Source organism: Polyodon spathula, chromosome 32 (genome assembly GCF_017654505.1).
Source record: "Polyodon spathula isolate WHYD16114869_AA chromosome 32, ASM1765450v1, whole genome shotgun sequence".
In the NCBI taxonomy this organism is placed as follows: domain Eukaryota; kingdom Metazoa; phylum Chordata; class Actinopteri; order Acipenseriformes; family Polyodontidae; genus Polyodon; species Polyodon spathula.
In genome coordinates this window covers 6,575,157-6,601,295 of record NC_054565.1, presented here as the reverse complement: position 1 = coordinate 6,601,295, position 26,139 = coordinate 6,575,157, and the positions used below count along the sequence as shown (strand labels likewise).

Below are 26,139 nucleotides of genomic sequence, written 5' to 3'. Positions count from 1 at the left end.
CTTGCTGATCGGTGCACGCAGTTCCACTTATTGTCCTTCCAACTGTCTGATCATTAGCTTTTTGCGTGTACAGGGATCCTATGCCATGTGCAGCGAGACACTAATGCATTGGGTCAGATCGGATGGCTGTTGTGAGTAATCACTGGAATTCTGTTATAAAACAATGTAGTTTTGAACATCAGTCGTTGTACTGTATGGCATAAGCTGTTAACCTTCTTTTGACAATTGCTACACTTTGTGTATACAGTACTTGTTTTAGGGTCAGGGGATGTTGGCTTATAAAATAATCTGCACTAAACCTCTTTAGCAAAATACAGATCCCAAGCAGAAATATATTGCGCTGAATAAGTAAGGCCTTCCAGTAACTCTTAGACTGCATGTATGGAGCACAGCTTGGGCCAGGGTTGCTGGGTGGTCTCTGGCAAATTATATATAAATTGATGTTCCCATCCATTTCCCATCCAACGTTGTTTTGGCAAGCATGGACTATGTAGACCTTCCTTGGGTGAGCGTCTGTGCTCACACATGAGAACAGCTTAGCGTGTCTATCCCACAGGGTCCGACAGTGCTGAATCCCTTTATAGAAGAGGTGGCTTGTGCACTGAGACGAGCTGAGTTTATTGTTTTGTCTATTTGTGGAGCTCCTGGTTTATTTTTATCGTCATCCTGTTTGTTAATGTGCTTCAGCGGAACCTAGATGACTGTCAGTGAGCTTATCTGGGATAAATATTTATTTCATTTCATTTCGGGGGGGCAATAGTGCACCGGCCTGGTGGCAGCCATAAAGAGAGCTTCCCCTGTGAAGTCTGAGCAGAGCCAGCGCACCCCAGTCCTGAACGGAACACCCCCTGCCATTCAGCACCGGGCTTTAATCAGGGACTGCCGCATTGCATTCATTTGCGTGGTGGCTTTGTAATTTGTTTTCTGAAACAGTCCCAACAGTATGATAAATAAAAACCAGCACTTTAACAGTAAACACACTTCATATGCCAGCTTGGAACCACGAATGGAGATCAAGAGAAAACAGTGGCTTTTTGCATTAGATTATTTTTTTATTTTTTTATTTTTCTGTTGCTCTGGTTTTCTATCCAAAGCCCCTAAAACTCGATCCCTGTGATTTGTTATTTTATGCTTGTGAATCTGATGACAAGCGCACACTGGGATAGTATAATGCGAGTGTGGATTCCTCTTTCTCTCCCAGATTAATGATTCTTTTTGCTGTCTGGGATTTGGAGAATGGCTTGTGTCACTGTTTATAATGTGTGAGCTCAGGTTAAAACTCAACAGAGGCTAAGCTCAATGCTAAAGATCAACGGCAGCATCCTGGTACCTTTGCTGTAGATCACATGGTCTGATTGCAGCCAGACCACTGGAGGTTTGAATTGCGACACGAAGTGATGAGGAACTAGGAAGCAGCAACAGCTTCTCATCTGTAGTGTTGTCTCTGATTGCAATTGCAAATTGAAGGATACAAAACAACTCAACAGAAGAATGGGGTTGGGGGGGGGGGGGGGGGGGGGGGGGGGGGGGGGGGGGGTTATGCAAGTCCCAATAAGAAAATTAATTCTGTAAAATCTTGGGTTAGCAATCCTATCATTTTATGGTAACACTTTACATTAAGTGTCTCTAATCGTTGTGTATTTACATAGTAATTACTTAGTAAATGCATGTGTACTTACACATTATCACAATGTTATAATGCATGGTTACAAAGTACTTAATGTGTCAATCTGTTTGCATGATAGGACCCTAACTCTAACCCGTTTCTGATACAAATGTGTAGTTCCATAAATTGAACAAACTATATTGTAGCTATGCATAATAACATTGTAGTGACGTGTAAGTACACATTTAACTACTTTGTAAATACACAGTAATTAGAGACACAATGTAAAGTGTTACAAGTCTCCAAATGTTTTTTTTTCCTCTCTTTTAAATGAAATGATGATTTAAGTCTGTTTACGATTATGTGCCAAGTGTATCTCAAGCTAACTTGAAGGCTGATTTGTGTGTGTTTTTACCTGCTCTGACACCCTTTCACACAGTAGTCTGTTCCCCTGATTGGCTGGCTGTTCAGGCTTTTAACTTGAATGCGATACTTCTGTTAAAAAACTGGATCACTTCTGTTTGCATTTCAGCTGCCATCGCCTGGTATGATTTCAGATTCCCTTTAATAAAAAAGAGGGCGGTTGAGGTGTTAGAACTGGGTTGTGTTTAAGACTACAGCTGCAGTGAGATCCAGGGTAAAATTAGTCAATCACAATTTTTATTTTTTCAGACAAAACACTGTGGTATTTGTATTGGAGCAAACTGTGCCTGTACTCCAGAGGAATGACCTTAGACCAGAGAAATGTGCTGTAGAGCAACAGTTCCAACACGTTTCTGGGATTGTTTTATTTGATTTGATTCGATTCTGTAGCTTCTCCGCTCACAATGTGAAACCGCATTCCCCTCTCAATCCTCCGGGGGGAGTCCTCGAGCCCCTCTCCTCCCCAGTTTAATGAAACTCTTTGAGGATTTTTTTCAGAAAGGGTTGTGTTCAAATATCAAAGGAACCCCCCCCCCAGAGTGCCTCTGTTTATTTTCCTTCAATTTTAGTAATTCAGCTTCCCCCAGTGACTCCCCATTTCAGACAAGGGGCGCTTTGTCAAAGCTGGCACAGAAAAATACAATTATTTGGCCAAATGTTTTGCATCACCTAAAATTGTAGGATTGAGACATAATCTGGTAGACTTATTTTAGGTGGCAGTTCTGGTGATTGAAAATAATAAAGCCGTCAGATAACAGAATGCTGTCTGGGCTCACATATACACCAACACCCTGTGAACGGGCTCTAGGAAAAAAAAACAGCTGCCAACCCTGTATCAGATAAGCAATGCTGTGATGTCCATGCTCATGTACTCAAGCAAGCTTTCTTAATTCAAGCACCCTTTAACTCTACCCTCTTAAAAAGCTCTCAGTAGTCTTTCGGTAACTCTATAAGCAATTATAAACTGTCTATAAACATGTTTTTAATTGTGTTATTAACAATTATAGACAATGATTCAAAATAATAAGACTATTATTATACACTTTTGCTATTATTTTCTTACAATTGCTTATAACGCATCTCTAAGATAAAATGTTATCTCTAATGAGCCGTCTAGTCTTGGTTATTTCAGCCTTTATTACACATTTATAGGTTTTAATACACAATACAAAGTGTCATTCAAATAAATCTTGCTCAGGATTCATCCACTGTATCCAAGAATCGCTAATTTCCTTCAATTTATAGCAGCTAAATAGTTCATTTCATCAACAGGGCTGGTCAATTTAAATCCACATTGTTCTGCATACCAGTGACGAAGCGCTAGATGTACAGACAATAGATGTTGCCCAAGGGGCTGCTCATTGTATACCAGGCTGGGAATGAAAGTGACAAGCACTGTGTGAGGTTCTGTACAGCTGGCTGAGAAAGTGGCCAGGTAGGTTTTTACAACAGCTACCCCCTGCCTTCATTGTCCTTCTCAATCAATCACAAGCCAGCTGTGCACATTGTAAAGAGATGATGTGGGTTTCCTTCAGTGAAGTTCGTCCGAAAACCACACAGCCCCAGATGCACTCCATATTTCAGTTAAGAGGGGTGGCACTTAATAGCAGATTTATAGAGCTGTCTGTGCAGAACAAGAGCCCATAAATCCAAACTTCAGATAAAACGTTCAGCGACTGCTTCATTTCAAGCAAAAAGCTGTCTACAATTAGGAGCTGAGTGGATCTCATTCAGTCAGCAGTTTCACTGCTAACAGTTTACTCAGCAGAGATTATAAAGCATACTGCATGGGGTCGTGTGTGATAAATGAAAATGTGATGCCCTCCCTCAGGGCGGGATGCTTGGATACTGTAGCATCCCATTCCTCAGCGGGGTATTCAATTCACAAGTGACACATTACTGCATGCATTATTGTCTATATGCTGCATTACTGTGCCTACAGAGAAGTCAGCAGAAAACAAATATCTGCTTTAAGAGATTAGCCCCCTATGGGGGAGGAGAATTGAAGGGTTACCACCAGTGGGGCGTTCAGTTCACTGGATCTGAAATGCCTTCATTTACAATCCAGAAATAAATAAATATATATATATATATATATATATATATATATATATATATATATATATATATATATATATATACACACACTGAGAGTGTTAATGGCTAATGATTATAAAGCATACTGCATGGGGTCGTGTGTGATAAATGAGAATGTGATGCCCTCCCTCAGGGCGGGATGCTTGGATACTGTAGCATCCCATTCCTCAGCGGGGTATTCAATTCACAAGTGACACATTACTGCATGCATTATTGTTTATATGCTGCATTACTGTGCCTACAGAGAAGTCAGCAGAAAACAAATATCTGCTTTAAGAGATTAGCCCCCTATGGGGGAGGAGAATTGAAGGGTTACCACCAGTGGGGCGTTCAGTTCACTTCATTTACAATCCAGAAATAAATATATATATATATATATATATATATATATATATATATATATATATATATATATATATATATATATACACACACACTGAGAGTGTTAATGGCTAATGACTTCATCAGAGCTGTTGAAGGACTCACAGGGAAGTAACACTATGTCAAGTACACTTCCTGCAGAACACACATCTGTGCGATTGTGACCCAGCAGCTGATGCTCTTATAAGACATCGTTCAGACATTCAGGTTGCAGGGTCCAGCTGACAGTGGCTGTTGTGGGCTGGCATTTTTTATAGTTAAGAATCTGACTGTACGGCTGCAAGTCTAGTCAACACTAATGGTTACATGGCAAAATGAAAAACAGATGTAGCTAAACTGCATTAGACATAATCGCAGACAGAGTAGTTATAGACTGACATTTACCTGCAGCTGCATTGTGTAACAGAACAGTCATTATCAAGCAAAAAGTCTTTTCTCCGGTTGCAAACTGCTGCGGGCACAGGAGTTATTTTACTGAAGCAGTGGAGGGTGTGCCTCCGGAGCTGGTACTTGGCTCCTGTTATTTTTCCATGTGATAGCAGCTAGATTTTTTTTTTTTTTTTTTTGCAAGCGCTCCAGTGGAAGCTATGCATTTGTTTTCTGTTTTACTGTCAAAAAAATGTTTTGTTGTTTTAATAGAAGTGCTCACAAGAGCTTTAACGACATATTTGTGAGGGGATGCTTCCTGCCACACCCTCCCTCACCACCAGGCCACCACAGTACAATTGTAGCATTGAGCATATGGATTGGTTCTTAAAGAGTGTCCCTGAGATTAAACAGTGCTTGGAGAAAAGGAATAAAAACTCCCAACCGTCTCTAAAACATTTTATTTGGGGGGGGGGGGGGGGGTCTCCCCCCACTTGATTTAATTAATAAAAACGGGCTTCAAGAAATCAGTCCTTTGATATTTGTGATTAAATACTCAAGACTTCATTAGAGAGAGCTTTACCTGGTGAATTACAAGGGTTCTAATAAGCAGGACAGCATATGTGTTTCATGTGCACACTCGCTCTATTTAAATCACACGTCTGCATGGTGCCTTGCTGTTTATTCATGGCAAATTCAGACAGCGTTTCCTCTAAAATTGCTAGAACCCTGTCCGAATGCAGCCACTCGCTCACTCTCTGCCAAAGTCTATCAGGCGTCTAGGCCAGTGCAAACCAGAGCACAACCATTTAATAAGACCAAGGCCCATGGATGTCTGAGCATTGTATTATTTTACACGGCAATCAGCGCACCAAGGAAAAGGCTGGGGAACGACTGGCACAGGGGAATGGAAACAAACACGCACACACCAGCTCCAAGACAGAGCAAAAGGCAGACCATAAGTCATTCCAATAAAAACCCCAAATGCTCCATAATAGAGAAAGAAAGTAAGAGAGGGAGAGAGAGAGAGGGGTGAGATGAGGTAATAGGTCACTTTCAGTTTTCTTTTTCTTTTTTCCTTTTTTTTTCTTGTTAGGATTTTTAATCGGCTGGCTTTATCTTCAGGGAGGCTGCGCTCTTAATCCGCACAGTAAATTAACCAGGAGCGACGGATTAATGAGGGTGTAAATCTGGGGAAGATACAATTGCACTTGTTTGCTTTCTCAGGCCGTGTCCCAGACAGCCCAAGCTCCAGTTGGGAGAGTAAGCAGGGGAGAGGCAGGCAAGGGATGAAGTGCTCCTCTGAATAAGTTTCTCACGACATCAGCAGAAACATACAATATAAGTTAATGGGAACAGCTGCCTGTGTCTCTTCGGTATACGAGAGTCTTCTTGCGAACACCTTGAGAAACTTTTGTTACCCAAATTGAGGGCCAGCTATCCATATTATTTATTTTTAAAAGAAAAATCCATAGTCAATGCTCTTTTCCATGTCTTTAGAGTTTTTTTCAGCTGGTATTCTGCCATGGGTGAGGTGACACTTATGGCAAAAAAACATGATCCGGAGCACTGTGAAATGATTAGAATGGATTTATGATTTGCTGGAAAGAAGGTTCTGAATTTTGGGGTGTCCTGAAAAAAATAATAAAAAAAATAAAATGATATCCCAGAATTTCATTTTCTTCAGATCTTTGGTACCTATTAAGAATGAAAAATAATCAGCAAAGCAGGGAGGGTTATCACATTTTTTCATAATATATATCTATATCTATTCAAGAAAATAGTGCTGTGTTCCTCTATTTTAACAAAAAATGCATTTGTTTCTCAAGCACATGATACTCAAAAGGTTCCCCTGATCAGTTCCAGCTGCTAAAGGTATAACAGCTGTGAAAGCTCCATGTGCTACCCAATCACATTGTCAGGCAGGAAGAGCAAAGAGACATCAGTTATGACATTGCCGTTGCGGAATTCATATATTAAATATTTTTACAGCACTTCCCTGTGTCTAATTTTAAAATCCTGTCCGCTCCGTGCAGTTGAAGCAGATTTTTATAGGACTGCCATGGGTTCAGATCTGTTGTGTGTTAAGTCTCATTGTGTGGTAATGGTTTTTTTTTTCCCCTGGGTAACCACAGTTTACTGTAAGAATGACGTTTCCCAATGTGAGAACAATAGCCCTTCTATTTAATGTAGCATTCACTTAAACCCCTGCAATTTCGGAAGTGGTTCTTACTGTATATCTGAAAATCACTTCCTCAGGAGACCATAAGCCACAGATATTTGCACTGTACTGGAGATTATTGTACAAATAACGTCAAGCATGAGTAAAAACTCAGTGAGCGATGCCTACCCTCAACTGAGCATTTCTGAAACACCTGTCAAACTAATACCCCACTGCTGTAAGATGTTCCTTTTGAAGTCAATGCTCTTGTAAGCTCATACCAAGAGTCACACGCATACTTTAGCACCAGATACACATGCTTCTATAAAGTGGCAGCTTATGGAGCAAGGTAATTGCCATTCCAGACCCTCTCGGTCTTCTTGCTTTCTCCGTTGCTTCTTTCCTCGCATCCCGTTCAGGCTGGGCTGTGGGTTTGTGGGCGCTGTTGTCGTTTCAGGAGGGTTATGCAGTGGGATGTCACAGAGAGCACATGAGTCACCCGTGACGAGGATGTTGTAGCAAAGACATGCAATGAGAGGCTAAAGACTCTGTATGTGACGAATAGAGGGGGCATCGCCTGACATAATTGAGGGAAACTGGAACTTGGTAAATGTTCCTCTTTATTTGTACGTATCCATATTTCTATACCTCTATTGTTATTTTCTTCTTACATTTATTTATTTATTTTTACTTTTGGCCTGCCCACATGGGTCATGTGATGCAGAGTACTGTATATCAGCAGGCAGAGCCACAGACAGGAGTCAGCTGAGATATAACCATGGCAGAGAGCAGAGCGCTGTTTAGAGTTTGTTTTATACCAACCAGATTAAAAATCAAAGAACGCACTGATTACCAAATAAACGTTTCCTGGTTTCATCCTTACAAAGGGTGGCCTTGAGCCACACTACACCTACTCATACATTACTTACTGCACCACACTGCGAGTTCACTCTAAGATTACGACAGCCACAAAATCATTTCTGAAATATAAATGATGGTTGGTGCTAAGTAATGCTAGTAATAATTGCCTGATGATTACAGTATAATGACTAGGAAACTTAGCAACTGAATGTGGTGGTATTTTGTATATCAGGCACCTGACAACACATGTCCAAAGCCGACCTCACTCTCCAGTGATAATGTTGATGTAACCCATGCTCCCTGGCCCTGCAAACTGCTCCCTCTTTATTGGAAAGCAGTTCCTCGTTCAGGATCTGTGAATGCTGGTGTTGGCCCTTGCGAGCTGCAATGTGATGCGTGTAGGATTACTGTTCTGCATTCTCCACGGTGTGACTCGCTTCAGGCACATTCGCTGAGCTGCACCACAGAAGCAGGTCTGTGCTGCACGATGCTTCGACTGTGGGCTTCTGCGCTCCAGCAATCGATTGATATCTCACTTCAGACAAAACGCCAGTGCGCAGGAGTCTGTTCAGTTAGAGAGCATGGCAATTGATGAGCAGAAACGAGAATAGAGACTCGCAATAGGGTTCCAGCGGGTATGGAATTCAATATTAGAGCATGCTGATGATATAAAGGTTTAGTTGGTGCATTTTGACCGCACCTGGTGGCACCTGTATTACTGTATTATCATGAAGTGACCGTGTCGAATGTATTGGACTTATTTACATATATTGAAAGAGTTGATTACATTGCTTTAGGTGAAGTGCGATTTGTTTGCTGTTCTGGAAGCTGGAAGTAACAGAAGGGAGTTCAAAACAACTGCTGAACTGGCAGAGGGATGAAAAATCTCATTGAAGCCTAAGCCTCATTAAGAATAACATCATAGCCTTATTAAGTACTTTGAAAGCCGAAAGAATACCATTGGCATCCATTTTGAATCCAGCTTGAACGTCAACAACATAATCATGGCCACTTTTCAACCAAAATAAATGTCTCTTCTAAACAGGAAACTTCTCATAAAACACCAGCTTTTTTTTGCAAAGCAGCGCCAGACCAGCCAACAGCTATGCACCTGGCAAGCAAGAACACTGCGAGTGTTCAAAGTGAGAGCCAGTCTGGCATTTGCAGAAGGAGTTATAAATCAAAGAAAGAATAAAAGAAAAGAACAAACAAAAAAAAGGTTCTCAATAACCTTGAGAACTTGAAAAATATTCCGGGACCAGATGAAACGAAAGACTGATAAATATTGGGCTGGGAAGCATAGCGTGAGAGTACGTGTGAGTGTGTGTGTGGAGCTGTCCTGAAGTCTAGCTTTTCACACGTCTCTCAGTGGATCACAGAGCCAGAGTAGGACACAGACCATAAAGAATGAAAGCCAGCGAGCCAGGCGATTGACGTTGTTTTTGACTGTACTCAATCGCAAGCCATGTGTGTTTTATTAATACCAACTTCAGATCAGATCAGTGATGAGAATAACTTGTTAAGCAATGGTCCAGACTCCTGTTAGCATTCAGTACAAAAATGTTAAGCAGAAAAAACTTTGAATATATATATATATCCCAGTAAGTTGTTTTTTTCTGCATGATTTTCTGCAGGAAACGCTTTGAAAATAGTTATAATCAACTTCTACTGATGATTTTATGTACTTACGTTTTGTGGGGTCACATTTGAATTCAGCAATTTACACTGGGGGTTCTTGTGTAACAGGACGGGGGCTTGGGGTGAACCAGGAATGAGCATCTTAACTACAATGCAAAAGAGTTGGGCTCATCTGTACTCTCGGTTTTAAAGCTTTCAACCTCATCTCACCGACAGGGCACAGATTCTGCAACTGCACTGTACACAACACTGCCCGTTACACTGGGACACCACACACTAGAAAATGTAGTCCATACATACATATATACATACATACATGCATGCATACATACTGTTCACTTCTCACTGGATATGACCTGTCCGATGTCTGAGCCCGTGCCAAGTCTGGCAAAGTAGCTACTTCAGCTGATTCATTACTGACATCAATCACAGAGGGAAAGTGACCCTTCCAGCACTCACTGGCCAAGTGAACTCAGAGCTGCAGCCGTTCAACCTGAATTTTACTCTGGGGTCGTGTGTTCAGAGCAGGAGCTAATGGTGAGTAATGCCACGGCCTTTGACTTTCACAGCGGTGGGGGTTTGCTGGGTTGCTGTATTGCATGTTTATCTATTAAATGAGGTGGATTTGAAAAGGATACAACACAGCTATGCTGTCCATCCTTATCTGCCTTGAGTCTCTTTGGTGCATTTCGGTCATTTCCTCGAGTGTGGTTTGCACCGCATACAACGAGATTGAGAAACAACAATTAAAACTGACACCCAAAACAATTTGAATTGTGCTCTTAAGAGCACTAAACTGGAATATTTAACTTCTTGAATGCAGAGTGTAAAACAGTGAAGTGATAGAGGAGTGCGGCAGGTTCAAGACAGTTTACGAGATCAGTGAATAACGCTTGGGGAGGAAGGGTTTCACTAACCCTGTCACTGATAGCTGGCTTGACTTTGTCTAAACAGCTTTCTCTGTGAGATTTATACCAGGCAAAGTAAGTTCCCCTGGTTTTCAGCAGGATGTTTGAGAACATTTTTTTGTCTAGTGTTTCCAGCTCTCTCATAGTCTGCGAGCGGGCCAAAAAGTTTTTGCTAATTTTTTGCAGGATGCCATTTGACTCTAACAAGACTCAGCAGCTTGATCATTTCAACGTTATGGGGCGGTACAAATAAAATAACTCAAGTTTTGAAATGCTAAGCGGGGGTGCTTATCTGGGTCACGCAAGTAGGGCTCTTAAACATTGCAGAATTCAGAAAAAAAAGATCTTAATTGTAGTGAGGTTCTTAACTTGTCAAAGTGACAGTAGTACCCAAGCCTGTATGAAAAAACAGAACTATAAACATGCACCGTGGCATAGTGTATCCTACATGGAGAGACACAGCTCCATATGGCTGATCGGAATGCTTGATTGCAAGCTTGATTGAATTGTGTGTGTGTGCTGTGTGCATATAAAAACATCATCACAAACTCTTGAGCCAATGAGAAAGATCTTTTGTGTCAAGTGGCCTATCAGGGAAAAAAAAAAAAAAAACGAAAGCAGCAGTAACATATCTTATCAAATGAAATGCTTAAAAAAAAAATTCAGGATTTGTTCAGCAAAAAATGGAGAGGTATCGGATTAGGACGGACTGCCACTTTAAATCACTTTCAAGCATTTTAAAAATGCTTTAAAATGCAGCCCACGTTGCCTGGGACAATGGCACATAACACGCTGCTTGTTTATTCATTGAGTTGTTAGTATGAAAGGCAGTGGACACACAGACATCATTCTGCAGGCAGCAGGACTCCAATTCATCGAGCGAGGGGATTCGGCCGTGGAAATGTCATTTGACTCTAACTGACCCATTTTCTCCACTTCCAAATAGAGGAGAGCTGCCCAGAGATTTTCAACTGGGAAATGTCCACATCTTTTAATCGTAATAAATTATTCTCTCCTACATCCAGAAAATAGTAAAAAAAAAAAAAAAAAAAAAGTATTAAATTCAAAGGCAAACATTTCGATTTAAAAGTCTCGTGTTGAGATAGTCTTGTAGAGGAAGCGTTTGTCGTTGAGTTTCTTTCAGTATTTCTAAATTCAGCACTGTGGAGTGTTAATTATAGTTGTGATTGATTGTCGCATTCATGTAAAGGAATAGCTGCCTGTCTAACTGGAACTTGCATTGACCTCTATTTTCACCGAGGGTTTTACAATCTTGAACTGTCACCCTCTTGGCCAGATCTTCTTTGTAAAAGAATGAGATGCAATAGATATATAAAGATTCAAGGTATTAATGGATCAAAAAGTGTGAACTTAAACTGAAGTTTGGTCCCTTTTATAATAATATCTTTATAAGCACCTTTCATAGTGGACCACCATCACAAAGAGTTTTCCAGAGGGAGGCTGTGAACTGGCTAGCGTGGCGGTGAGAGGGGCAGGAAGAGGGATTACAGCCTCACAGCCCCTTTCTCTTAGTGTAACCACAAAAAAGTGAACCAGGATCTGACGTGGTCACACTCACGAGATGCTAAGACAAGAGGAGAAAACGCCTTGGCAAGGGCCCCCATCAGTGTTACTGAGGTCAAACTTACAAGAAACTAACGCAAGAGGACAAATGTTTTAACATTGACGTTTGTCTGCTTGACTGTAATGTTGGTCTACTAGAGTTTCTTGTAAGTTTTACCTTTGTGATGTTTTTTTTTTTTAAATGATGAATGTGTTTGCCGCTGCATCAGACACAGTTTGTGGGACATGTGAGAATGCCACAGTTTAAAATTACATATATTTATAAAGCATGTATAAATCATTTGTAAATATGGTTTATAACATACCCTGTAGTGCCTTATTAAGTCACTTGTCATAATCTATTAAGCACATATAATAAGTCTTAAAACATTAAGGAGGGAGGAGGATACGGGGGGTGCAATTGCAAAAAAACATCCACACAATGCCATTGTTTCTGGCCTGAGGAAATCGAGACCCACAGCAGGGCAGGAAGGACCTATGAGTAAAGGGTTCATGACACAAGTTTTGTCCTTTCACTTACAAAAAAAAAAAAGTTATTTTCCCCTCCCTCGACGCTTTCAGAAACTCTACAAAATAAGCACTTTGTGCATGTAAATGTTTAAAGGAAACACGCTGAAGTGGTGCTGCGGTGTGTCAGTGGCTGGCAGGGCACAATAACAGTATTCACCCAGCAATGTGCACTGCAGCTGGAGAGATGGAAAGTTTCTAACACAGGAGCGAAAATTCCTGGATGCAGAAATGTATTCATAGCGTTGCATCTGAAGAAATAGCATGCACTGAATTGATGTGAATAAAACTAGATTAAACAGGGGCCCAGCTAATAAGAAGTAATAAAATGGACTGTAAAGCATTGGTTAGCAATTTAAATAGTTCAGAAAAGCAAGCATACCTACAGGATATTCACCATGCACAACAACAGCATGCGAATGTTCATTAGAAATTGCAGATGGTACACTGCCAATGAAATCATGAGCTGCAGATGCTGGCTTTCCTCGAATGAAGAAAGGCTGAAACAGGCAAGCCTTTCTCTGGAAGGGTCACCACTTAGCTGTCTTGGAAGCCTTGGGTTTCCACGCTGGCTGTCTTCACAAAGCACAGCGAAAGCATGGCCAGGCCATGTGACTTGACAGGTCTGGACAAGCATGGGCCGAGACTGAGTGCCTTGCCAATGGGCTGTCGTTTTAAAGGTGCGGGGTTTGTTTTATAGATCAGAAATAGAAGAAATAAAGAAGCCTAATGAAAAGTAAATCATACTTTTTTTTTTAACGTCTAGATTTGTGACGAGGTTATTGCTAGTATTTCTCTTATGAACGCATCCCTTGCTTTCTTAATTATCAGTCCAGCTTAAAACATGTAGATGGTTGGTTATTGATAGATTTTGGGTTCCGTTATATGATGTTATATACGATCTAAAAAGCTTAGTTATGTTAACAGTTAATAGATTATAAGAAAATATTACAACTAAATTATTTTTTTCGATAACATTTCATAAGAATGTTATAATACGTTGTTTTTCAAGGTTCATCTCTGTAACCACTTAATGTAGCTGTAAGATGTGCATTGTCCAGCAGGTGGTGAGTGGGACTATCATAATAATGCAAGTGGATTGTCTTGAGCACTCACCAGGTGGTTAAGCCTGAACTAATGTAAACGATGCGATTTTGCGATCCCAGCAGGTATCTATTGAGATGAAACACAGTGAAGTGTCAGTGTGGGTTGAATCCTAGACCCTTACTTCATTCTACTGATTCAGGTGGCCAGTAAGTAACTCAGAGGGAGATCAGACTGGGATCCACACCTCAGCTGGCTTTCTCTTACCCAGGGGTTTCCAAGGTCAGAGATGGCAAGCCCAGTTTCACACCAGTCGATGGAAACGCATTTAAGGCCGTCCGTGCAGCCAGCCAGAGTCTCGTTCTCCATGAGGATTACGAGATCACTTCACAGCTGGGGTGTTTTACTGTCAGGAATGCAGGGCCTGTGTTTTATCTGCACTGTGTCAGTGGGATTCCTATTTGTATGTACAGGTGCTTCAAAAGCTGCTTAACAGAAACACTGGTTTAATGAATCAATCTCATGTTTTGATAAAAAAATATATATATATATATATATATATATATATATATATATATATATATATATATATATATATATATATATATATATATATTTTAAAAATTGAATTTAAAAATTGCCCTGCCTGTTCAACCAACTTTTTAAATAACTTTTCAAATAACGTCTGCAGATTTATAATGAATTTGAAACAGAGTACATTAGCAGCTATTGCATCGGGCTTCATAAAAATCTGCAGCCGTGCTTTCTTTCTTTTGAGGAATGTGTTTTCAGACCTCCTCTTGGCTTCAAGTCGTGGTATTAACGTCCCACTGTTTTATTCACATTCTTATGACTGTAAAGTCGCTTTTACTGTTGGGAGTCAAGCGTGTCGCTTGTCATTTTTACTTGTATTAATGAAGAGTTATTTTTTGGGTTGTAAGCAGATTCGAGGTGGTCACGACTGGATTTTGAACGGTGAACAGTTTCCCCAGTCTGTTTCAAATGAAACGGCAATACCGACAATTTATTTTTTTTTAAAACAGTTCTGAACAGTTTTAATGGCTTTTGGTTCATCGGGTCTCGATTGCTGCATTATTAGCTTGTTGACTTGCTGGATTTCAGTGATGTGTTGAGCATCTGGCAGCAGCCTGTTGTCTCGTTTTGTTTCAATGGCTGTTTGCACAGAAAACAGACAGAGGGTTTGTGCCAGACCACTGGCATGACACACTTTAACTGCGTCTAAAAGCAGTTAAAACAGGATTGAATCAGTTCTGTTAGGAATCTAAAGAGGGAAAGAGTAGCTCCTGGCCAGGCGTTTTATAATCATATTTACTCTAGCGTTGGCTAACAAACTAAACAAATACATAAACACATAAATGCCTGACTTTGTTTATTGACATCTCTAAAAACATGGAATACTGATGGAATTCTCTTGGAATGTTCCGTGTACAGACACACAGGTACATGTGAGTTTAAACAAAGAGCTTGACAGGATGGTAGACTAACAAAGAACAGCTTTCCTTGAGGTAAAACAAAAAAGTTTAAACAAGTGTCTTTGTTTGCAAATTGAATATAGTCCAGCTGCTTCTTAACCCACATAGTCACGTTGCAGCTATTTTGCAGAACAGGTCATTTTAGTTTTGTTGTTTTTTTATTCTAATATGTCGTGGGAATGAGGAAGAAATCAATGAATTAAGACTTTTCTCAATTCCTCCTCTATATCATGTACAGATGCTGCAGTTCTGTGAATGTATCTAGGCAAGATTAAAAAAAAAATCCAGACACAACAGCAATGCTGTTTTCTAAAACACATTCAAAACACTCAAGGGCAATCGCTTGCTACTTGATCCTGCATCTCTACATATTCATTGCTTTAACTCAAAGCAGTACATGGCTGTGAATATGAATCCATTGCCCCCTAGTGCAGGGCAGGGGCAGTGGATCCGGTTGTAATTCGGGGTGGAGCCGTGTGGGACAGTGCAGCGGTTTGTAATTTTATTAACTCTTCTAGTTCTTTAAGTGTGCTTCTTTACTTCTGAGTCCTGTGGGCTAGGTATGAACACATAAAGATATGTTTGATAAAATACCTAACCTTGAAGAGGAAATGTTTCTCTCTATCCCCAGTGATCCAGGTGGTCCTGCATTGTACTTACCTGCTGTTTCAGTAATGCAGCTCAGCATCATACTATAAAAACCTTCTGCTTCAGTGGCGTTTCATATCTGCCACTAATAAAATCTAAACTTTTGAGGACTTTTTTTTGGGTGGGTTTACAGGCTTGTTCCCAGCTCAAGCGAGATGCCAGAGTGGAAGGATTGTGCAGCAGGAGAGTACGTGGAGTCTGGTTTCCAGTCGCTAGCCCATCGGGTGGAGGCCTATTAAGATATCAAATCACATTCTCACAGGAAAAATAAATAGCAGCAGTGAAAACGCGAGTTTAGCAGCTTTGCTTCGGGGGAAGGGGGGGGGGGGTGCACTGGCTGTCTAGAGCACACACTATGTGTAAATACACGTACGTCTCTCAGAAAGGTTTAACACAGCATAAGTAAGTGCTGTAAAGCCCTGAGAGGTGTGGAAAAGCATATAAAACAAACATGGTATATGCGTAGCACAGTCATAGGAAAAGCATGTGACATGACTGTGCAAATTTACCATTTTAAACTTGATATAAGGGCTGACACATTCATTTGCTAAAGAAATTGCGGTCCCTCTGATGTAATATACAAGCTCATTGTTACAAGTCAGTTTTAGTCACTATGCCGATCTGACAAGCAATCAGCAATCCTATCCTTGCGGGGGGGGCTATCTAAATCTCTCAAACAGGTTGAAAGGAAGAGACTCCCTGGAGTAAATGAATGTCTGTGCTGCACCTGATCCTTCCACCCCCTGCTCAGGTTGCCATGAGGAGGAGATTAGCCTGCCTTCCTGGAGTGTATTACAGAAAGCACCAGGCTGCTGTCTGGAATGGCAGGTCAAGTAAACTGCCCTCTGCGTGACACCGGCTGGCTCTGCTGCGGGGTTACAAAAACCTCTCAGGCTTAGGAAAGAAGCGGGCAGCTGTTTGTGTGAGACAGACAGAATGAGCCTGGGTGCTTCATGCAATGGAGATGTGTGGCTGGAATGGTGTTACTTAGGACATAGAATGACAGATGACCTGCTGTGAATTGCACTGACGTTTCCCAATTAACTTCCAAATCTTCCATTTCCGATCATTCCCATGTTTTGTTCTCATGTGCGGTGCAGCCATGTCCGAACCCTTGTGCTCTGTGTGTCTCCGCAGGTTTGTACCCAAGACCAAGGCAATGACGCTGCTGCTACTGCTGCTGCCTGCCTGTCTGCTGCTGGTGCTGGGCAGTGTTTCAGGGGGAGGTTACCCCCCACTCCCCCAGATGAAGTACCCGCAGCCCATGATGAAGGGGCCTGCGGGTCCCCCTTTCCGAGAAGGCAAGGGACAGTACCTCGGTAAGTGGCCGACTGTGGAGCTTCATCTGGGATCTCTGGGATAACTCCCCCTAGCAAAACCCCTTTCTCCTGAGTGGAATAATGTTCCCAAACTACAACTCAGATGTAGGTACAACCCCTTTAAAATTTAACACAGACACTAGAATGAGAAGGCAAAAAATGGAAGCTGAATAAATATAAGTTGAAAACAGAAGATAGGAAAGTTTGTAAATGCATGGAATAGCCTACCAGGTAAAATAGTACCATGCGAAACACTAACAACACTCCAGAAACGATTTGCTTCCGTCCTGTGAATTATAGTTTTGAAACATCAATAACCTTTTATTTTGAAGAATATGAGAGTCGAGGGAGTGAGGTGGGTTGTAGAACCAGAGAGGCGTGCTGTGTGAACAGAGAGAAGATCCTCTGCCTCACTCAGGAATAGCCACTCACTCCAGCAGCAGGAATGCTGTGTGCGCACTGGAGAACATTCCCAGAATTCCAGAGCACTCGTGTCTGAGTGGAACAGAGGAAAATACCACAGCCGAATTCCTCAGGTGTCTGGGGAGCGGATCCCAGATCAGATATGGAGAGTGCCGGACAAATTCAGGGAAAACTCTGGGGACCTAAGAAAATCACTATTAATATTAATATTACAATGAATAACAATGGCCCTTACTGTATTTATCAAAGCTTTAAGCTCCTGGGACCATTTTTCTCAAAGAAAAATAGCGGGACAAAAAATAGCACCTTGTGTCATTTTATGTCTTCGTTAATAGTAACAATTCAGAAGCAATTTAGCAATATATATATATATATATATATATATATATATATATATATATATATATATATATATATATATATATATATATATAAAATGAAGAAAAAAGTAATTGCTTAACTGAAAACTCACTATCTTAGTAATTAAATAATCAAGCATTCCCTGGACATCGGTATCGCTCTTTCAATCAAAAAATACTGGATAGCTCTGCTTCTAGTGTTTTATTCAGAGTGAATTACATTAAAAGCTCACTGCAATTGTAGAAAATTATGGCTACGATTAAGATCAAATAACAAATTCATAGTCTATGAAGTACTTAAATATCCAGGAGCCTGGAAAAGTTAAATACACCGACTTGCCGTTTCAAACTTGGCAAGAGAATGTACTGACATTTATCTGAGTGTCAATATAGAATGTTTCTTGAAGGACCCTTGTTAGGAGGCTTTGCAAGAGCCTGTTACATTACATTAAGAAGCAGTTTCCTCTTAAAAAAAGGTTACTGTGGCACACCAAGGCAAAAACAGGGTAAGGTCATGGTAAAGCACAGGCAAGGGTGGTGCTTCACAGATACGTTTGGCAAAGCATATTAAACCCCCAATGGTTAACCGTGGTAAACTTATACCTCAGAATGGCCAAAAAAAAAAAAAAAAAGAAACAGGGATCAGGCAAGACATGCAGACCAACTCTTTGTCATCCCATCAGGATTGTGCTGGGAGACATGCAGGTTAGACAAGGAACATGCAAAGATAAAGAAGGGTTTCATGCACAAAACATGCCAGGGTTCTTTTGAAAAAAAAGTGGCAAGGATCATGCATGTTTTGAGCAAGGCGTGCTTGAAATCTTTATCGTTAGCTGTATGACCCATGCGCAGTGCTCACTCTAAACCTGCTTGATCCCAGCATAATCCCTGTGGGATGCCAATGAAGTGGGAATGAAGACATTTGATCGGGGCTGTGTGATTTACGAGCTGCTCCGTCGCTCAGGAGAGGCGCTGGCTCGCAGACTCAGACTCTGGTGCTCCACGGGTTGCTGTCTTGGCAGAGTGTCCAGGCTGCAGACCCAGGGGTGTGTGGAGAGAGGGAGAGGGAGATAGAGAGATCTGCTGCATCAGAGTGATGGTGATGAGACACGCATTTTCACTACTGCATGCAAGTGAGAGTGTGTGTGTGTGTGCCTTTGCAGTTTACTGCAGTCACATGGTCAAAGCATAGCAAACAGAAGTAAATGTAAAATCAAGGCAAGGCGTAGGCAAGAATACTCAATCACATAGGAGTATAGAAAAGAACTGAGCAAGCCATGGTTAAAGAAGCTGAATGCACCCATACTGTGGAAATGTAATCTTTATAAGGGTGATGCAAACAGCTGCTTATTCTTGCGTCAGTTGAATTTTATATATATATATATAGATATAAATCATCCATAATCCCTATTGTAAGATATTTAGGATACTGTTTTCAAAGCATTTATCTACTAAAAAAAAAAATTAACTTTTTGTACCAAATGGAATTTTAGACTTAAAAAAAAAACTTCATAAAATTGCGGTAAAAAGAAACGTGTGCACACATTTGACAAAAAGGCTTTCTCAATCGGTCTTCAGAAGTTTATGAAAGTACAAGAAGATGCCAAGAAGGAAGCCGCTCAGTTCCTGATGACACTGGTTTAAATGACCCCAGTTCTGACCATGCAGCTTCACCCTGTGAGCCTGCGCTGTGGCTGTCTCCGCGGTTGTCTTTGTGCGAGGCAGCGTCAGCGCCTGTGGGATGCTGCAGTCCCACCTCTTTTGCCGGAGCCCTGTAATCTGTGGAAATGACTCATGCACAGGCGTTAGGTGCCCGCTGTTTCTCCTTCACAAAGATGAGAGAGGGCTGGTGCCGTGAGACACAGCGATTGTGTGTCCCTTTCAATCTTGAGAAGCCTCAATGCAGCCTGGCTTTCGGGGGACCGATGAATGGTAAGTGCCATGTGCCATCCCTTGTTTTTTTGGAAGTTGCTGTGGTGATTTGCTAGTGAATTAAAGCCGGCGAATGACCCACATCCTTGGCACTAAATGGTGCATGAGCGCATGATTTATTGAGTGGCCGAGACCAATGGTAGCTGTTTCAATGGCTCTCTGGAATTGTATTTTCCTGCATTTTCCAGTTGCAATTTTCTGCTAAATTCCTGGCCACTGAGCAGCTTATGTAATCAAAGTGGGGCTGTGGGAGTCTTGTTTCAGGGGTAGAGCTGCCCAGAACACAGACCTCTTTATCAAGGTCTACACAAAATTTCCACCTCTTTTAAAACCAGAACAAAACTGTTTCTGTTACAGAAATAGTAACTCAAAAGGTTCCATGTAGGTTTTTTCTAAAGAAACCATTCAAAGTTTATTTGGCCACACGGGGATGTCGAAATAAGTTAATCTCTGTTTTGTTCCATGTATGCTCAGCTATGCTAATTTAAACATTAACAGTTAGACGTCACCCTATCCAGCACTGCACCTGAATCGCCCCCTGATGGCCATAGAACACAACCTTATAGGCTCATGAATCCTGGCCTTTTCCCCTACAAAGGCTGACCCTAGTAAAAGCATAGCAGCGTGTAAAAAGGTATGGTGTAGCCATGGGAAAGCATAAGTAAGCATTGTGAGCAGAGAGAGTTATGATAGAGCACATACAAAAAAACAATATAACAAACCATGGTAAAGTGAGGTGCAAGCACAGTATAAGCACAGGAAAACATTGGAAAAGTGCAAAATTACCATGGCATGCTTTTATCCTTCACATATCACACACAATCCTTGTTGTTACTCTTCGCTTTATTATTGCAGTTTGCAGTACAAAAAGGCACAGCTACATTTAGTGGATAATGCTGAGGTTCTAATGCAGTACTGCCACAATTGCTGTAGATTTCACTAGGAGATTAACACAGCTGGAACCTTTTGAGAATACGGCAGGTGGCTGGAAGAACTAAGAGTCAGCAGAATGCAAGCAGCTCCAACGCAATGTCTATACTACCACCTGCTGGTAGTTATCCAAAATTGCAAAGTTCTATCGCTAGCCCCCTCCTGGATCGGCCAGTCTTTAAATCCATCTGCCGAACGTCTCCTGCATGCAGCCCAGCCTGGCTTTGTTGACAGGCCCTCGACTGGAATGAAAAGCTACTTCTTGGCCTCCTGGTGTTTGGTATCCAATGGAGGGAAATTTTTAAAGCCGACGGCATTCAGCAGAGACACGCCAGAGAGCTGAGATCCAAAAACCACAGACGGTAATACAATATTTCATCTGGGTTTATTTTAAAACAGAAAAAGAAAAAAAAAAAAAAAACGAAAGAACTTTCTCTTTTTTCGCCATGCCAAAACCAAAGACATTTTTGTTCATTTACTCAATACTTTTCAGGATCAACTTCATTGACCACAAGGAGAAGCAAGCTTTTAGTTGACACCCAGATTCATTATACCGTGGGCCTGTCTGGTTGTCTAGCTATCTGGCTGTCTGGCTGTCTGTACGAAACATTTTTACACTGGGGTTGTCAATCGAATACTTAACCCTGCTGCAGGCGACAAAGATTAGCGTTAGCCAACTTATTCTACGTAGTGATTTTAAAAAGTGGGTCTGTAACTCACTGCCTGGGAGGATCTGTTCAGATCTGTACAATAGTCTTACTGTATGTTCACTTTGAAAGGAAGTTGAATTAGAAGTGTCTGCAGATGTCTGATTCAGACAAAGCAGTGAGTGGGTATCCCCTGGAGAGAGAGAGAGAGAGAGAGAGAGAGAGAGAGAGAGAGAGAGAGAGAGAGAGAGAGAGAGAGAGAGAGAGAGAGCTGTGTTACAAGCAGATCCACATTTCCATGGAGGGATTACCACCAAGATGAAAACATCAAGCAGTGTTTATCACAGTGTGGAGGAACTCTGGAAATGACTATAAAAGCTTACAGAGGGGTCTAATACAGACATAACCTGCAACAATAACCAGCAGGCAGCTACTGTATGCGGGGCAACTATGTTTTTGACGTTAGAATAGCTGGATTCCTCGCAAGCGAGTTGTGTAATAATGTCATTAACAGAAAATCAATACGCAGCCTGTCCCCCTATCTACCTGACCTTTGCAGAAAAAAAAAAAAAGATGACTGTCTTTGATCAATTCCAAAACTTACGTGAAGCTTCCGTTTTGGTCAAAAGTTCTGAGAATTATATTTAGGCTGCACTTTGATATCAGCCCTTAGAAGCAGTTTATTAATCCGTTCACTTATGACGCCCCTATGCTGTATAACTGGGGCCCTCTTGTGGACATGTGTAGTCAAAGCAATCTTTTTAAAACTGAATATGCCAGCTAGGAGGACACCCAGATCGTGTCCTCGGTTGTTGTTTCTTTTTGCATGATCAATGCTGATGCTTGTGCAAAAAATTCTGGCAAAGTACAAAAGACTCCTTAATTTCCTCTGTTGGTTTGCCGTGTAACACAGATTTGCAGGTTGACTAGTAAATACCAAGCAGTCATGTAAACACGGCAGCTATAGCTTGAAACCTCAGTGTGACCGCGGGAGAATGACAGCTCTGGTTACGATGGTTGAGTCTAGCAATATGTTTCACATCTTCTTTATATTGGCTAGCTGGAGTCTGGGAATAGTATTGCCCTCAGAGTCAGTGTGACACTCCAGAGATACAGACAGACAATGTGGCAGTTCAGCTCTGGCAGTCAGGAATTAAATGCAGGTGTAATATGGGTTGAGTGACCAGAAGATGGCTGTAGAGGTTCTGGTCGGATCTCTAGGGAGAGCAAATCTAAATTAAAAACTGTTTAGAGTATAGAACGACTTGACGTCAACTTGAGGGAGGGGCTGGAGCATGAACCCCGCGGGCCCCCTTAATCACAGACAGGCTACACAAAGCACGATGCCTCACAGCCATTCGGCTGTCAATAAAACTCACCAGCCTTCTCACTGTCGGCTTAGGCTAGCATAACAAACAACAGCCATTGCTCAGTAGCAAACACTCCAAATAGCTAGCTGTTTACAATAAACAGTGCATTTCAGTTTGAAAAAAAAAAAAAAGAAAAGCATATATTCCTATACCTTATCCATTAAAGGAGTGCTAATAAACACCGGTTTGAACTGTTTTCTTACCTCTTTATAAAGCTGTGACTATTTTAGTTCTTCATTGTTGTTCTTTAGCTGTTTTAATAACTGCTGCATCCTGGTAACTTTGTCGTAGGTCACATGGCCTTATTGCTGCTGTGCTATTGGTGTGAGCAGAGCGTGTTTAGCGTTGTCTGTGATTAAGACATCACTTTCTTGTCTGGGTAATTAAGACAAACCAACTCAATGTTTGTTTGTTTTTCTCTTGCCCCTAGACATGCCCCCAGTCCTCCCAATGGGTGAACCCGGACCGCCAGGAAAACCAGGACCGAGGGGCCCTCAAGGGCCTCCCGGATTGCCAGGGAAGCCAGGAGTCGGAAAACCAGGGCACAACGGACAGCAGGGTCCCGCTGGGCCGCCAGGATTCCCCGGAATAGGAAAGCCGGGATTGCCCGGCCTCCCAGGGAAGGCAGGTGGGAAGGGGATGCCGGGGCCGAAAGGAGAAGGGGGCCCCAGAGGGGAAAACGGGCCTAGAGGGTTACCGGGGCAACCTGGCCTTCCGGGTCCAGTCGGTCTGTCTGTGAATGGCAAGCCTGGACCTCAAGGTGTCAGAGGAAACCCAGGGTTGACAGGGGAGCCAGGACAGAAAGGGCCCCCAGGGATCCCTGGAGAGCCTGGACTTAGGGGGGAAATTGGGAATGGCATTCCAGGTTTACCAGGGGCGAGAGGTCCAGTCGGTGCGCCTGGTCCAGCGGGGCTCTCTGGCCCGCCAGGGCTCGGCAAGCCTGGGCTGAATGGGCTTCCAGGACCAGCTGGGCTCAATGGAGAGAAGGGTAATCCAGGAGAACCAGGCGCACCAGGGAAGGAAGGAGATCAGGGGCCACGGGGGCCCCCAGGAGTAGACGGGGTGGGGAAACCTGGTTTAGATGGACTTCCAGGCATGCCAGGGCCACAGGGGCCAAAAGGTGAGCTCGGGAACAGAGGGGCTCCTGGATTCCCAGGGGCCCCTGGCTATGGTAAGCCAGGGTTGCAAGGCATGAAAGGAGATAAGGGCCATGATGGCATTCCAGGACTACCGGGGTACAAGGGGGAACCAGGGATGGATGGACTGCCAGGAGAGATGGGCCAAGAGGGAATTCAGGGGCCCCCAGGAATACCGGGCCACATGGGGCTCCCAGGGAAGTACGGACTGCCTGGTCTGAAAGGAGATATTGGCCCTGCTGGGCCGCCAGGGGCCCCCGGCATCCAAGGCAAGGAAGGCCCCAATGGCCTCTCAGGAAAACCTGGGGCTCCTGGAGAAAGGGGATTGCCGGGCCCTCATGGACCACCAGGGCAAAGTGGACCTAAAGGAGAACCTGGACATATTGGTCTTCCAGGGGCCCCTGGGTTACCAGGTGTGCCCGGGCAGAAAGGACAGCCAGGGACCACGGGCTCCCCGGGGCCGAGAGGCATTTCTGGCATCCCAGGTATCCAGGGTCCGACCGGCCCGATTGGTCCCCAAGGAATCCCAGGACTAAAGGGGGAACATGGCCTTCCGGGCCTCCCAGGGGAGGGGAGACTGGGTCAGAAAGGAGCTCCGGGGCCCATGGGCCCCCCCGGCAAGGAAGGTGAAGCTGGGCTCAACGGCCGTCCCGGACCCCCAGGGCCTCCAGGTCCTCCCGGCCCGCCAGGAGCCTTCATCAACGGAGAGGACACCAGCATCGCCGGGCTGCACCTCCCGGATGGCGGGGTGGAGGGCGCCTCGGTGCCGGGGGCTGGGAAGCCGCAGTACGGTCGGGGCGAGCTGTCGGCCCGAGTGGCTCCAGCCTTCACCGCCATCCTGTCGACCCCCTTCCCCCCCTCCGGGATGCCCATCAAGTTTGACAGGACTTTGTACAACGGCCTCAACGCCTACAACCCCGCCACGGGAATATTCACCAGCCCTGCTTCAGGAATCTATTACTTCTCTTACCACGTCCACGTAAAGGGAACGAACATCTGGGTGGCTCTGTACAAGAACAATGTGCCGGCCACGTACACCTATGACGAGTACAAGAAAGGCTACATGGACCAGGCTTCGGGCAGCGCCGTCCTGGAACTGAAGGAGAACGATCAGGTGTGGATGCAGATGCCTTCGGACCAGGCTAACGGAATATATTCCACTGAGTACATCCACTCGTCCTTCTCGGGGTTCCTGCTCTGTCCTACATAACAGCTGTTCACAGGGGGCATCGCCTTGGAAGCCATAGATCTGAAATAACAACAACAAAAAATACAGCTTAACTGCTTGAAATAAATGAAGAGCAGGGGAGCAGAGGAGAGCTGGAAAGAGAGCCAGTACTGTTTCTACACCGCTTTTTCCAGTGTTTTTTTTTTTTAGCGGATACAATTTGTTTTTACTTCATGTCATTTCATTTCATATTATTATTATTATTATTATTATTATTATTATTATTATTATTATTATTATTATTATTATTATGTTATTTCATTTTGGAATCAGTCCATTCATTATATTACTCTGCAATGTGTAATTGACCGATATTCCTTCACTTGTTACAGCGTGCCTTTGTTACGAGTTTAAGACATCAGCATGTGCTGCAGGCAATTAAAATGTAGCCAGGGAGGACTAAAAAGATTGTGTGTTCCAAAGGATTTGAATTTATTTTCAATAACTGGCAACCCATGCCAAGCTCCACAACAGAACCTAGGGCATAACTGATAAGAACGCAGTGTGCTTGAGTGACCCGGCCATACGTGTGCCAGTGTTAAAAAAGGGATGTTGTATGGGGTTGAAAATATGTTTTCCCATTGGCTGAAATTATTAACCGTCCCCCAGGCCTCTTCAGATTGGTCCAGTTGTTCAGAGATTCAAGTTGCACACCCAGAATCCCTGACTGTTGAAAAATCTTTATATGCAAATCACCCCTGAAATATTGAATCGCTCTTTAGTGCACAATATACACAGTCCTGTACATAACCCTTCCTTCTATGAAATAATGGAAGTATTCATTATAAATGACGTGCATTCCTCTTACTTTGAGGGTGGCTTCATGGAGCAAAGTGGCATTCAATAGGATTTTTAATACATAAAGCACAAATAATTTATTAAACAGCCTTTCTGTCCTTGACAGTGCACCTCCTATAAAAGCGTCCCATAATAAAAGGAAAGCAAAGTGTAATAAAGCATGATAAAAACATGAGTAAGCATTGTAAAGCACAGAGAGGTCTGGTAAAGCATAGGGAAGCATTGTAAAGCACAGAGAGGTCTGGTAAAGCATAAGGAAGCATTGTAAAGCACAAAGAGG

The 26,139-nt window shown here is 42.8% G+C and overlaps 1 protein-coding gene across 1 annotated transcript in view; it reads left to right on the top strand.

Moving 5' to 3' along the window:
- The window catches only part of col8a2 (collagen, type VIII, alpha 2), a 33,717-nt gene extending 8,486 nt beyond the window's left edge, over positions 1–25,231 (top strand). The window contains exons 2-3 of the mRNA XM_041233848.1: positions 16,855–17,036; positions 23,128–25,231. Coding sequence (XP_041089782.1) covers positions 16,877–17,036; positions 23,128–25,043 — 2,076 coding nt within the window. The 5' untranslated portion in view covers positions 16,855–16,876 and the 3' untranslated portion in view covers positions 25,044–25,231. The remainder of the gene's footprint in view (positions 1–16,854; positions 17,037–23,127) is intronic.
- The last annotated feature ends 908 nt before the right edge of the window (positions 25,232–26,139 follow it).